General features: G+C 38.3%; 1 protein-coding gene across 4 annotated transcripts in view; it reads right to left on the minus strand.

Annotated features, from left to right (window-relative positions):
- Positions 1-5: 5 nt before the first annotated feature.
- The window catches only part of zmp:0000000936 (interleukin-1 receptor type 1), a 28,751-nt gene continuing 16,255 nt past the window's right edge, over positions 6-12,501 (minus strand). For 2 of the 4 annotated variants that reach the window (XM_062431928.1, XM_062431929.1), the window contains 11 exons: positions 11,431-11,511; positions 10,038-10,293; positions 9,416-9,608; positions 7,959-8,130; positions 7,581-7,643; positions 6,919-7,057; positions 5,921-6,075; positions 3,788-3,931; positions 2,962-3,129; positions 2,184-2,467; positions 6-1,472 (listed from right to left, as the gene is read on the minus strand). In XM_062431928.1, the coding sequence (XP_062287912.1) occupies positions 1,185-1,472; positions 2,184-2,467; positions 2,962-3,129; positions 3,788-3,931; positions 5,921-6,075; positions 6,919-7,057; positions 7,581-7,643; positions 7,959-8,130; positions 9,416-9,608; positions 10,038-10,293; positions 11,431-11,511 (1,943 nt within the window). In that variant the 3' untranslated portion in view covers positions 6-1,184. Of the gene's footprint in view, positions 1,473-2,183; positions 2,468-2,961; positions 3,130-3,787; positions 3,932-5,920; positions 6,076-6,918; positions 7,058-7,580; positions 7,644-7,958; positions 8,131-9,415; positions 9,609-10,037; positions 10,294-11,430; positions 11,512-11,707; positions 11,813-12,501 lie in introns of those variants that run through there. The other 2 variants (XR_009927055.1, XM_062431930.1) reach the window with 2 other exon arrangements.

Consider the following 12,501-nt stretch of genomic DNA (forward strand, 5'->3'; position numbering starts at 1 on the left):
TGGAAGATCCAAAATGTCCCATTTATTGACAAAACAGTCAAGCTTTAGTACAAAGGATCATACATAAAGAGTTTCCTCATTATACATCCTCAACATTCAGTATGTGGTGGACTATTATAGTGCAGTATAGACAATCCAGATGTTGAGGTGTTGAATACTTGTAATACTCTTTCAACATTAGAATCACCTATTGATGCTGTCAGCTAGTTGGAAAAGCTTGCTACCTAAGAGATTTGATTTTATTATATCTGAGCTTAATGAATCTGGGTATTTTGCCTTCAGAGCCCATCACTAGCATGATAAAATGGAAATGATCACAATGATGAAAAATGTCCCACATTTCCCTTCCTTGGTAATTACATTCACTCATCTGTTCATTCATAGTTCATCATAAATTAACAGCAGTAAGTATGATATGAAAAAAGCTCACAGTTTGCTGCTCCACTTTCACATTATTGAAAACTGCTGAGCTTTGAAAGACTCTCTGGATAAGTAGAATACTTTATGGTCACCCTTCTCAGCAACTATGTGTCCTTAAGTCTGAGAGAAAGGAAAGGTTACCAACTCACTTGTGTGCATGTATCCACTTGTTAAAAGACTTTCACTTAAGCACCCTTTTTTTTTTTTGCATTAGATACGAATCATTGCGATGACATTTTAAAACTATACTACTTGTACATATTTACACTTTTCATTATACATATGTACATTTTACAGTTACACACGATCACTTGGTTTGATCAGTCCTTTGTCCGTGTCGTTCTTCAGTCTCCACTTTCCAGGGAATGTCAACAGCTCAACATATGGAGTGTTTGAGCTTACAGCAGCCACTGTGATGATCAGCACATCAGGTGTGACTTTACTGCTGTGAGCGAAACATCTTCCTCCTTTTTTGAGATCAGTTACTTTGCACTTCGGTGAATGCTCCGCGCGGTACAACGATGAGCCTTTGTGCTGCCATGAATGTACTCCTTTAAAAAGCACAATTATAGCAGAAAAGGACAAAACGTGCAGAAGTGCATCCGTGCCGTAATCCCGACTCAGAGAGCGCAACTCACAAATTTACAGAGCTGTATTTTTGTGTTGCTTGTGCGATAGAGGGATTCGCCTCTATGCGCATTTCCATCTTAAACCAGCTACTGTCTGGTCCAACACTTATCAAACATAATGACACCACATCACATTTACAGTAGGGCGGTTTTCTCAGGGTACACCGCCCTCTTGCCCCTCACCGGCATATGATACTTCATCTCCTTCCAAAACCTGGAGGAAGGGGAGAGAGATGGGGACAGCTCCGCGTCCTGTCTGCCTTTCTCCTCATCCTCTCTCCTCGTACAAGTCTTCCACCTTTGCCTCGTCCTCTGGTTCTTCCACCAGCGCACAGCCCCCTGCTTCTTCCTCAGATGACGCACCGACTCTGGGAAGAGAGCCAGCTGAGCGGGGGTGACCTCTTCCAACTCCACTAGCACCACCTGAAAAAAGTCATTTGGAGTAAATACGAATGGAGTGGTTAAAAACAAACTAAGTGTTCTGAGGAAACTCTGATGACTAATGTTTTCTTGTAAAATCTTTAAACAAGCGTTCATTTGGGAATTCTGAGGAAGAAGAACTCCAACAAGCTTCACCAACTCCAGAGAGAAATATCTCTTTAGCTGCTAGATAGTCCACTTTCATCACCAGCTAGTTGCTAACCTTTTCTTTCTGGCATTTGATGCCTCGTACATTGTGTACAGTAGGTTAATCAGAGCTTATTTCTGGAAACAGCTTTCTACTGCTGTAAACAGTTTGGATGAGAGCCCTGAGACTGAAGCATACTGTAAATGAGCCATAAAACCTAACCAATAAACTAAAAGAGGATAAGTAGAGCTGGCAGCATAGTGAGTTAGTGAGAATCCATACAAATAGTCTTATTTTCTAGCTCTGGGTGCAAAAAGGATCGATTGCAGGTATCATTTGACGGGAGACGTTCTGATACTACTTGGTGTCAATTTATAAGGCATCAACCTTAACCCAACCCTGTCACTAAAGAAAAGAAACTAAGTGTGGAGCTGAAAAGGGTGCATCTTATTATCTCTGACAATAAGAGCTTTTGAAATGAGAACCAGGGATTAGAACAATATTTTAGCCTACACTTTGTATAGGCAGCATGTTTAAAAATGTGAATCTCAAGTGTTTTTCCTCACCTTGAGAGATCCCTCCATTAGTGCTTTGTACATCGCTTCCAAACACTCCAACTGCTGCCTCGTATCTAAGTAGTCTCCGTCGCCGCCGTCCAAACTCTCGCCGTTGATGTTGTCGCCGGTCTTGCTCTCGTTGTTATTGATGCCGTCGCTGTCCTTGGAGACATTGTTGTTGTTATGGCTACTGACGCTGCCGGTGTGGCTTTTGCTGATGAAAGTAGAGGCGGTGTAGAGCAGGAGGAGGCGACGGCTGGCTTGTATGTTTTCGTGCACTGAGTCGACTACAGCTGCAGGGAGAAAACGGAGGATGAAGACACAGAGTTTTATTTAGATTAACATGAGCTTGATATATATACACAGACACATTGGGGCCGGACTGATACTGGAATTTAGTTATTTAGTTAGGAATTAATATATCGGTTGAGCTCTAATACACATAGAGGGTATATTAGTGTATGCTATGATTTATACCAATGCTTTTACTAGTGGACACTGCTTTGTTTTGAGGGGCCACGATCCAAAAGGGTTGGGAAGCACCAGTTTACAGATGAAAATTTAAGCAAGCAGCCAACCACTGTTTGATTAGTGTGTTATGAAACAAAGAAACAGATATATATGTGGCACCTTAAATCAACACTTCTATGACTGTTGTGAAGAATCTGACATTTATGGGGTTGTAACTAAGACTTTTAGCAGATATTGGCAGTGACAACCCAAGAAAAGGTCCATTGCATCAACTTTTGCATTATTTCATTACTTCAAAGCCAAGTATGTGACTTACCCTGCCCCGGCAGACAGTCACGGCCTGCTATGAACAGTTTGTAACCGCAGGCTTTTTCCAACACTTCAGGTAGCATGTGAATAGCAAACATCTCCACTTCTTCGCTGAACCCAACTGCACAGGGCTGTGGGTATGCCACATAGGCATCATACAGCTTTCCATCCAAATCTGACCCAGAAAAAAAAGAAAAGTTATTTTCAGTGCTTAGTATTTTCGCTCTGGTACAGAGTTGTAGGCCTGTTTACGTGTCTTTGTGGCAAGGTGCTCATTTGCATGTAAAATACATTACTTGAATAATTTTAAACCATGCCCCTCTTTTTCCCTTTTTTTAAAAACAACCCAAGTCATGACAGCCGTTTTAACAGCATGTTTTTTCCTACTGTAAGCTATTCAATGCGGTTAGTCACCTCCTCTCATTTACAGTCAGTAAGATAGCTCTAGCAAGTAACTGAACAGCAGTCCTTGCATTTTTTGCTTGTCAGTAAACTGCTGACAGCTGCTGTAAAACACCTGCTCAGTTCACTTATTTCTTTAGTTAGTCACAAAGTAAGCTAATGTCATGGCTGTTAAAGGTTCATTTGTTACGTACTCAGCAGATGACATTTGACAGTCAGCCCTGTGGTTTCCTTTCCTTGCTCTCATTGTTGACACATGCGGTCAGGTATGAGGTAGAGCTTACAATTTTGTAAGTGGGTTGTGATATATGTGTACTGTATGTGTGTGTGTGTTTGTGTGTTGCAAAGTTAAACCATCACTGTTGGTTTTTCCATCATGGAGTGTTTGACTATTTTTTGTGTGAACATAATGCAGTGTAATGTAATGTTACCTTTATTTGTGTAGAGGATGGGAAATGCTTGTCTGAACAACAGCACAATGTCAATTTTGAAAATGTAGAAGACGATGACACTGCTGATCAAAAGAACCATCACACTGCCCAGCGCAGATCCAATGGGAATTATGATGCAGGGATCTGTAGAGAAGGACATCATAAATACAGGACATACAAATTGGACTCGGTATCAGCTGTCTCTTTGGTAATGATTGTGCATGGGCCTGCGACTTTGATTGCAGGCACTTAATCTTTTGCATCCTAGGTCTTTCTGAGGGAAGAAATGCTGTCCCAGTGGAAAAAAACAGAAATGTAAATAATAAAATGGATGTGCTTTTTCTACTGTTACGAATCAGCTGTTAAAGGCCTTTTAAGTGAAGATGAAAATCGCTGACCTACACCCTCTACTGGCCATCTTTTAGAAATTAAGGTCTGTCTCAGGCCTAGTCCACACATAAAGGTGTATTTTTGAAAACAGCTTTTGGCCTTTAGTCCACACATCAAATGAGTGTTAGATCACTGAAAACTGAAAAATTCCTTGTAGTGTGAAGATATTCAGAAACTCGGATTCAGTGTTGACATGTAGAAAGGGAAAATAGAGTTTGTGCCTTGGAACATCAAAGTGTACGCCATTATTTTCTTTAATTACATGAGTAGGGCTGGGTATCATTAAAAGGTATTGACCAAAATAAATCAATACCAAGTAGTAACGATACATCTCCCGTCAAATAATAACTGCAATTAATCCTTTTTGCACAGAGAGCTAGAAAAATATGACTATTTGTATGGACTTGCTCACAGCCAATCAACACAAGCCTTCTTGGATTTAATAAGACATGTGATTGGCTCACTGCCACAGCAGCTACAACCCGTCTGTGGTGGTGAAGTCATGATGAATTTGAGTTAGCACGCTTAGCATTTCAGCAGCCAAGATGCCACCTAAACGCTGTAAAGTGTGTCTACACTACACGCCTGTTACACCGGATAAAAGCAAGTGCACTAAATGTGTAATGGGTATGGAATGAAGTACATTTAAAAGGATACATTGGTACTGTTATCGTAAAACATGATACCCATCCCTATATATGAGGCAACATTTCGTGCAATGGCAGACATGGCCAAAATAGTGCTACTTCTAACCTTGCTAACGAGACTTTTTATGTGTTTAAATATAAACACATTAAAAAAAAACATATGTACAGTTGATCTCGGTGCTCAGTTTCATAGTCATACCATACAGAAGTGAAGTGAAATAATAACTACAGTATAAAATCTTGCTAAATTCTTCCAAAATGATCCTTGCTCAGTAGAATGTACATACTCTGTAATAATAGAATAGATACCCAGTACTTAAAAGTAACTACAGTATACATTCTTTCCTTATTCCAGAACTTCACATCTTGTCACTCTGTACTTACATATATGTATTGGTACATTCTGTACTACTGCACTCTACAGAGTATTTAAGCTGTATGTTGCAGGCAGTAATCTAAAGCATTACCAAAGGATTCATTGATTAGAGTATTTCCAGAAAAATGAACTGGTAACAATGTTAATAATTGTTTAATCATTTAAGTATTTTACTAAGCAAAAATGCAAAAAATCATTGGTTCCAGCTTCGTTTGACGAAATAAACTGACATATTAATAGAATAGAATAGAATAGTCTTTATTGTCATTGTACAGGACAATAACATTTTGTTAGAGCAGTCCTCCAGCTGCCTTGTACATATAAATAAATATGAACATATAAAAGAAAACAATTAGCAATTAACAATATATACAATAGGGCACAATCAACAATAATAAATCAATGAATTGTTTCAGGAAAGCTCTCCATATCCTCAGGGACCCATCTCACCCAGGACACTCGCCCTTTAAGCTGCTGCCCTCAGGCAAACGTTTCAGGACATTGCAGGACAGGAGAGTACAAAGTAATAGATTACAAAACAGCTTTTATGCTAAAGCTGCACTTTAAGGACGGCATATCAATTTCACTGTGCTTTGTACAATGACAATAAAGACTTTCTATTCTATTCTATTCGATTCTATTCTATATCATATAAGTAATCCATGTTTGGATGCAGCCTTATGAAGCAACACGTTTAGGAGGTTTACTCTATGTTTTTACCTGGTGGTAACAAAGAGAAATATCCCCAAGGATTACCCCGGTCACTGTACGCTCGACAGGTATAGTTGATTTGGTAATCCTCCTCCCGCAGCTCAGAAATAATCAGCAGCTTCTCCAACCACAGGCCTTTAATGGGAGCATTCTGATGCCACAAACTGTTAAGGACAGTTGAGGATAAAGACAGTTATTACAGCAAAATGTCAGGCTTCACATACTGCATATATTGCATACTTGATTGCCGTCTGCCATATATTTTAAATAAGATTAAAAGCTGCATTTATCAATCATTTTATGCTAATTTCTAATCATATAAACCACATTATGAACAACTTCGCAGCAATCATTTTTTGTTATCATGCTAACAATAACAACATGGCTATGTGTCAGCAGAGTTTTGCTGCCCCCTCATGCAAACACAGTGGCAGATTTAGATATGGGTGACATAGGCCGGGGGCGGCATGGAGTGTACACACCAAAAAAACTAACAAAAAAAAAAAAAAAAAAGGTTCTTTATCGCTCATTTGCATTGTCACTGATATATTTCACAGACACATTGTTGCATTTTTGTGAAAAGTATGTGAAATCCTTACAAATAATATAAAATCAGTCTGCACACCACCAAGGTGAATTGGTTTAGAACTGACATTTGGTTGACACTGCTGGGAGAGGGTAATATTGATTATAAATATGATGTTCTATTTGATTATTTGTCTGATATAGAATTTGTACAATTTGCTTTGCTTATATTTTGTAATAGTTAAAATAGCATTATTTTATTTAAATGTATATACTTCAATTGTGTCTATTATTTGTACTTCATTTTTGGTATTTTTGATTATGATTAGATATAATTTTGGTATTTGTGGTTGTTATGTTGGGGTGGGGGTGGGAGTTTGCCCAGGGTACAATACATGCTAGAACTGCCATTTATAGCTCACATGTACCAAAAAACCATTACATAAAACAAGACAAATGAAAGAAAAAGTAGGCACACTGACCGCTCTTCTGATGAGTAGACCCGCTCAGAAATATCAATTTCAATGAAATCATCATTGAGCACCCAAAAGATATCAACCATGCACCTCCTGTTCCCGACACATGGCACAAACACTAGGCACTTCTTGGTGAAATTGGACCCTAAATACATGCACAAACAAAAACATCATTAATAAATGAACAATCTCTCTTAATCTACCAAATATATAAGTATTTACAAACATAACAATGTAAAAAATTACAAATATTTTTCATGTATGGCATTTATCTTAAACAGACTATGGCGTATGTCAGCTATCAGCTGGCCTCGGACCAGTTAAGACAGAACATGGCACTGTGTGTGAGTGAGTGTATGTTACAGGTACAATTCTGCTTGGAATAATACACTAGTGAAGGTAAAAGCTTATCAGGAGCCATAATATTTTAGTTTATAATATAAGACAGAATTTTCCAACTCAATTGTAAAACTTAATGTCTACAATCATTTTATCCTCTGATTTGATGATATTGAGGTAAACAATACCACAATTCATGTTGCAAACACTGAACCAAGTTCAACTGTTTTTTTGTTTTTTGCTGAAATCCTTTTAATGTGAACCACTGTTGTGCAATCAAAGTGATGAGGGGTGATAATAGGGGCCGATAGGGGATGATAGGGGCTCACCTATTGGTGCCTTGATAGTTTCATTGGCTGGTTCATGCACTTGTGGAACAGAACAATACTCCTCTGAAAAGAAAAATGAAATATATGAAATACATGTGTGGCTCATACGGTAACAGACATATGGTAACAGAGGTTGAGGTTGTGTAATCATTCCAATACGCTGTATATAAAACAATATCAAGGAGTTTCTCGGTTGGTGGAAATTCAGTAAGCCTCACTGCCATTGGGTGTCACTATATTCTAAAGTATTCTCTCTGCTTTGGAAATTTAGAAAAAGAAAAGCATATTATAAACAGCATATGTTGTTATAATCGTGTTCTGATAAATAGCTTAAAGTCCCTCTCGCTCAATCGCTCAATCACTCATTTTAGTTCTAACCTTTGACTGATGTATATATGGTCTCTGATACAGATCCTGTGACGCCACCAAGGGTGAAGGTAAGAGTGCAGGTGAAGTGGCCGTTGTCCTGGAGGTCCACCTCGTCAATCTTCAGTTTGGTCTCATCCCAGTAGCTAAATTTGCCCACCCCACTCACAATGCGGTCACAATCCTGGAAGGGGAAAAGGAAATATTAAAGTAAATCAGGCTTTTTAATATGACAATGACTAAAAATGATAATAATAATAATAATAATGATAATAAGTCTTTCTATTCCAGACAGCCTTGTTATTAACCTGTTAAAATATAAAAAGCCCACTAGATCCTTTCAACAGAATACTTCTGCCAAAGGAGCCAAATCAAATTCCAGACAGATCACTTGATAAATCCAGGATGAGACATGAGATTAAAACTGTCAAGATTCATTACAGTAATAACAATAATAATTATAATCCACAAATTCATTTGGCTGAAGCAAGAAGAACTAGTTTTTTCAGTATGAGTAGTTATAGTCACCATGCTGAACAAACAAAGAAAAGAGACTATGACTAAGACGGCAACATAAAAGAAGAAGTTACTGGACTTCACCTCCAATGAGTACTTCAAACAGACAAAATATGACTCCATACTTCACTCATTCACATCTCCCTATAATACTGACAATCAATAGTTTACTCAATAGTGAGCAACAGATTTTAAATTTTTATCATACAGAGCAAGTCAAATGTATTTACATAGCCTATAATGACTTAACAATCTGCATAGCATAAGACACCATCTATCCATTAACCGTAATTCAGATTAGGAACAACCCTACAAACAAAAATTAACAGGAAAAAGAACCCGGCTTAAACTTCCTTAAGTCTTCTGAAGGAAGTACAACAGAAAGTTACAATAATTAAGATAACTTAAAGCTACAATTTAATGTAATGACTTTTCCTTGCTATATGTGATAACTTTAAATTTGCATCAGTATTGCAGATGGCACTTACTGCACATAATGAAGAAATTAGCTTAAGTGAAGACCCTTCGTGATTGTATCTGCTGTGTATTGTACAGGACAATTACAATTGTGTCAATTCCAACTGTATTTACCATTATTGACCAATGTGTAAGATTTAGTGGCATCTAGTGGTGAGGTTGAAAATTGCAACCAACTGAATAGCCCTCAGTCTTCCCTTCCAAGCATGGAGGAGAACTATGATGGTTGCAAAACTCCCCAAAAAAATGATATGATGATATTTTTATTTTCAGGTGATTATACACTGATAAAAACATACGTGTGAATATTATATTATATTTCTGCCAAGTCTGTTTTGCCAAATGCCACTAAATTCTACACACTGCACCTTCAAGCCAAACTGATAGCTTTCCCCAGATTGTTATGCCTGTATAGACATAACACTTTAACTTAACATCCAGTGTCTCAAATCACTGAGACTCATACAGTAACTCACTTTGTACCACGTGAGAGAGTGAGTGATGTTGTAGCTGTCCAGTTTCTTGATGTAGTCTTTCAGAGGGCATGATACATGGTCAGTCACTCCATTTGTAACCATTTGATTCGCTTTCTGCGGCCTCCCACACTCTGCAGCAACTGGCTTATCCACTATCAGCTTGGTGGCCTGCCTGTAGCACCCGGAAGAAGTCCTGTCAAAAACAATGAGCAGCTGAATCAGGAACTTCTCAGGTGAAGGACAACAAACCAATGTCAGACTTCATTATGGTGCATTTAGAACAGCAAAGAAATTTAAGGACTGAGGGTAAACTGCACATGGCACAAGTTCTGAAGATCTAACATCTGTGAATCAATTGTTCTCTTGATGGATGCTCATATGTAATCAAATGTAATGTATAGCCAGTTTTATTTTTTATCATACTTCTGTAGTGACAACAAGCTTTTCTGCCTGTCTTTTGTGAAACTACCATTATGAGTTTCCAAAGAAGGATATTTTCAAGTCCTAAAAGCTGGAGCTGCAATGTCCAGGTCCAGATGTTGTTATTTAGAGTAGGTGGCACATAAGAGCGCAATTTCTATTTAGCGTTCGATTTTATTATAATGCTATTTCTGTTTGATACCTGAGTATGGTGATGTATTCCCCCTCGTCATTCAGCGTCACGTTAAGAAACCACAGAGTCTCTCCTTGCAGCAGGATTCGACCGGGCTGGTTGCTCAGCTCTTTGCCTCTTTGTTTTGAGCCATACCAGGTGATGTTATAAGGCTTTAAGGTGTAGTCGAAGACATCGTGAGCCACCAGGGTGCTATTCAACATAGCAACATCCCCCGGAACAGAGTAAACCCTCTCAAACTGGAGCTTGTAGTTGGTACAGTTCTCTGCAATAAGAACACGAGTGGAGAACAGATTTCATTCAATGTTAAAAGATTTAATGCCAAATTTCGGAATTTACCAGGAAGAAATCATTTTTCAGAAGCAAGGCAAGAAGTGGGATTAGAGGTTAGGTTTAGGGTATTTACTTCATTTTATTGACAGTATATATTTGGTCTTGGTATATATTTTTACATTGCTAAATAGAAGAAAAAACAGATCCAGCATCTTATCCAAATCTAGTTGATTTTACATCAAACTTCTCCTTCTTGTTGGACATTCTTCTTCGGCATTCAACCAGCAGCTCAGAATTGAGAGCCGCTCAGAGGCCAAGATGCCAGAACCCCAGTATTTTTCCATGCTGCTCTATGCCACTGGGATTTTTCCTACCCTCTGCAAGCTAAAGAAAATATTACCAGCCAGTTTTGCTTTTTTTCCCCTGTTATACACCTATGAAAAAACACCAGCTCTCCAGCAGCAGGGCTGGTAACCACTGGTATATAATGTACCTTTTAGTAGTGATAACATAGTTCTGTCTTCTAATGTCTGTATAGATTCAATTTTACCTAAATCTGTCTAATAGAAGCAGGAAACTGCATATTTTCTACCTTTATACACCTTAGTGATGAGCATATACTGTATGCTGTCATATCCACATCTAATTGGTTAACGAGTTACTTATCTCAGGATTAAAGCCAGCAACCTTCGCTTTTTGCTTCTTTGACAGCTTAATTTCTACCCAACCAAAGAAACTCAACCACAGTGCAATCACAATAACAACATGAGTGTACAACATGAATAAATAATCTGCAGTCCCACGGGTGCATGTTTTTCCCCACAAAAACAGCATGAGACATCTGGAGAGCTCAGCAACCAGAAACATTGAAGTCATTGCAGTTACATCAGTGACCAGCAGAAGGCGATAGAAATCTACTATGCAGGCTGGAGGCAGACGTTGAACTAATGACAACTGGGCAAAAACATGTGAAATTGAATATCTTACATATCTAATAATATGTAAAAATGATATTACGACACTGTAACTTTATTTTAGGTCCCCGTACATTATGGTACAGGTCTATTTCAAACAGCCTCAGAGCTCTTGCAGTATTCAAAACAATGGAAAACCATATGATTCGGCTCACCATGCACAGATCCTGAGCAGATCCCATAAAGCCCGAGGAAAAACAGCAGACTTCCCAGTTTCCAAGAAGCTAGGCCCATGGCTGAAAAACACACAAAAAATGAACAAACGTTAAAAAATGAGCGTATATGAAGCCAGATTTAAAACGCGAACGGAGAAAAAGATACAAAGCTACAAGAGCCAGAAATCCTTACTACGTATCAGCTGACAGCTTACTGGAACTTCAGTCAGTGATACTAACAGAACACAACAGGCTTTTAAAACAAATCAATAATCACCAAAAATCTTTGTTTCAAGCCAAACTTTATCCTTCTGTACGTTTCTTAAGTTAAGAGCGTCTGTTTCTTCCTCTCTCTGTGCTTCTACCTCCCAATCTACCTTTACATCTGTACAACTGTCATAGATGACCAAACATTGCGGTATTGCATGTGAACGTAGCTCTGACAAAATGCTGCGTAATGTGTTGGAGCTGGAACCGGTCCCAGCATTCCTCAGAACAACACAGCGTCAAGAGATTGTTCATGTTCATCCTTGCCAGTAAATCTATGAATGAATGAGAACTGTAAATCCTCAGGGAAAGTGTTTTTTTCACTGCTTCCAGCTTGTACAACCACTACAGATGCTGCAGTATGCCAGAGCACATGGTCCTCAGTCCAGTTACATTACTGTTTTAATTGGATGTGGCTCCAGAATGACAAGCAACACTTATCACATAATCACTGTGGTCTTTACAGCACATTTACCGTTTTCTATGGTAAAAACGTGTCACTTTTTCCAAAAACCCTTTTTTAATTCAACAAAATAAGACGAAAAACATTTAAAATGTTACATTTTGTCCAAACACAAGCCAAGTACCTTTCCTAAAGATTTAAATTGTTAAAGAATACAGTGAGTAAAGAAAAATAGAGACCTGGACAGGAAAATAGGCTTAAACAACATGTTTTATATTATAATATATCTTTCTTTTGTTCCGTAAGGTTTAATGATAACAGTACAGCAAGATCCATTTCATGAAAGCTTTCCCAATTGCTGCTTTCGATGAATAAATGATGACATGACGATGAACAAGAAG

Source organism: Scomber scombrus, chromosome 13 (genome assembly GCF_963691925.1).
Source record: "Scomber scombrus chromosome 13, fScoSco1.1, whole genome shotgun sequence".
Taxonomy (NCBI): Eukaryota; Metazoa; Chordata; class Actinopteri; order Scombriformes; family Scombridae; genus Scomber; species Scomber scombrus.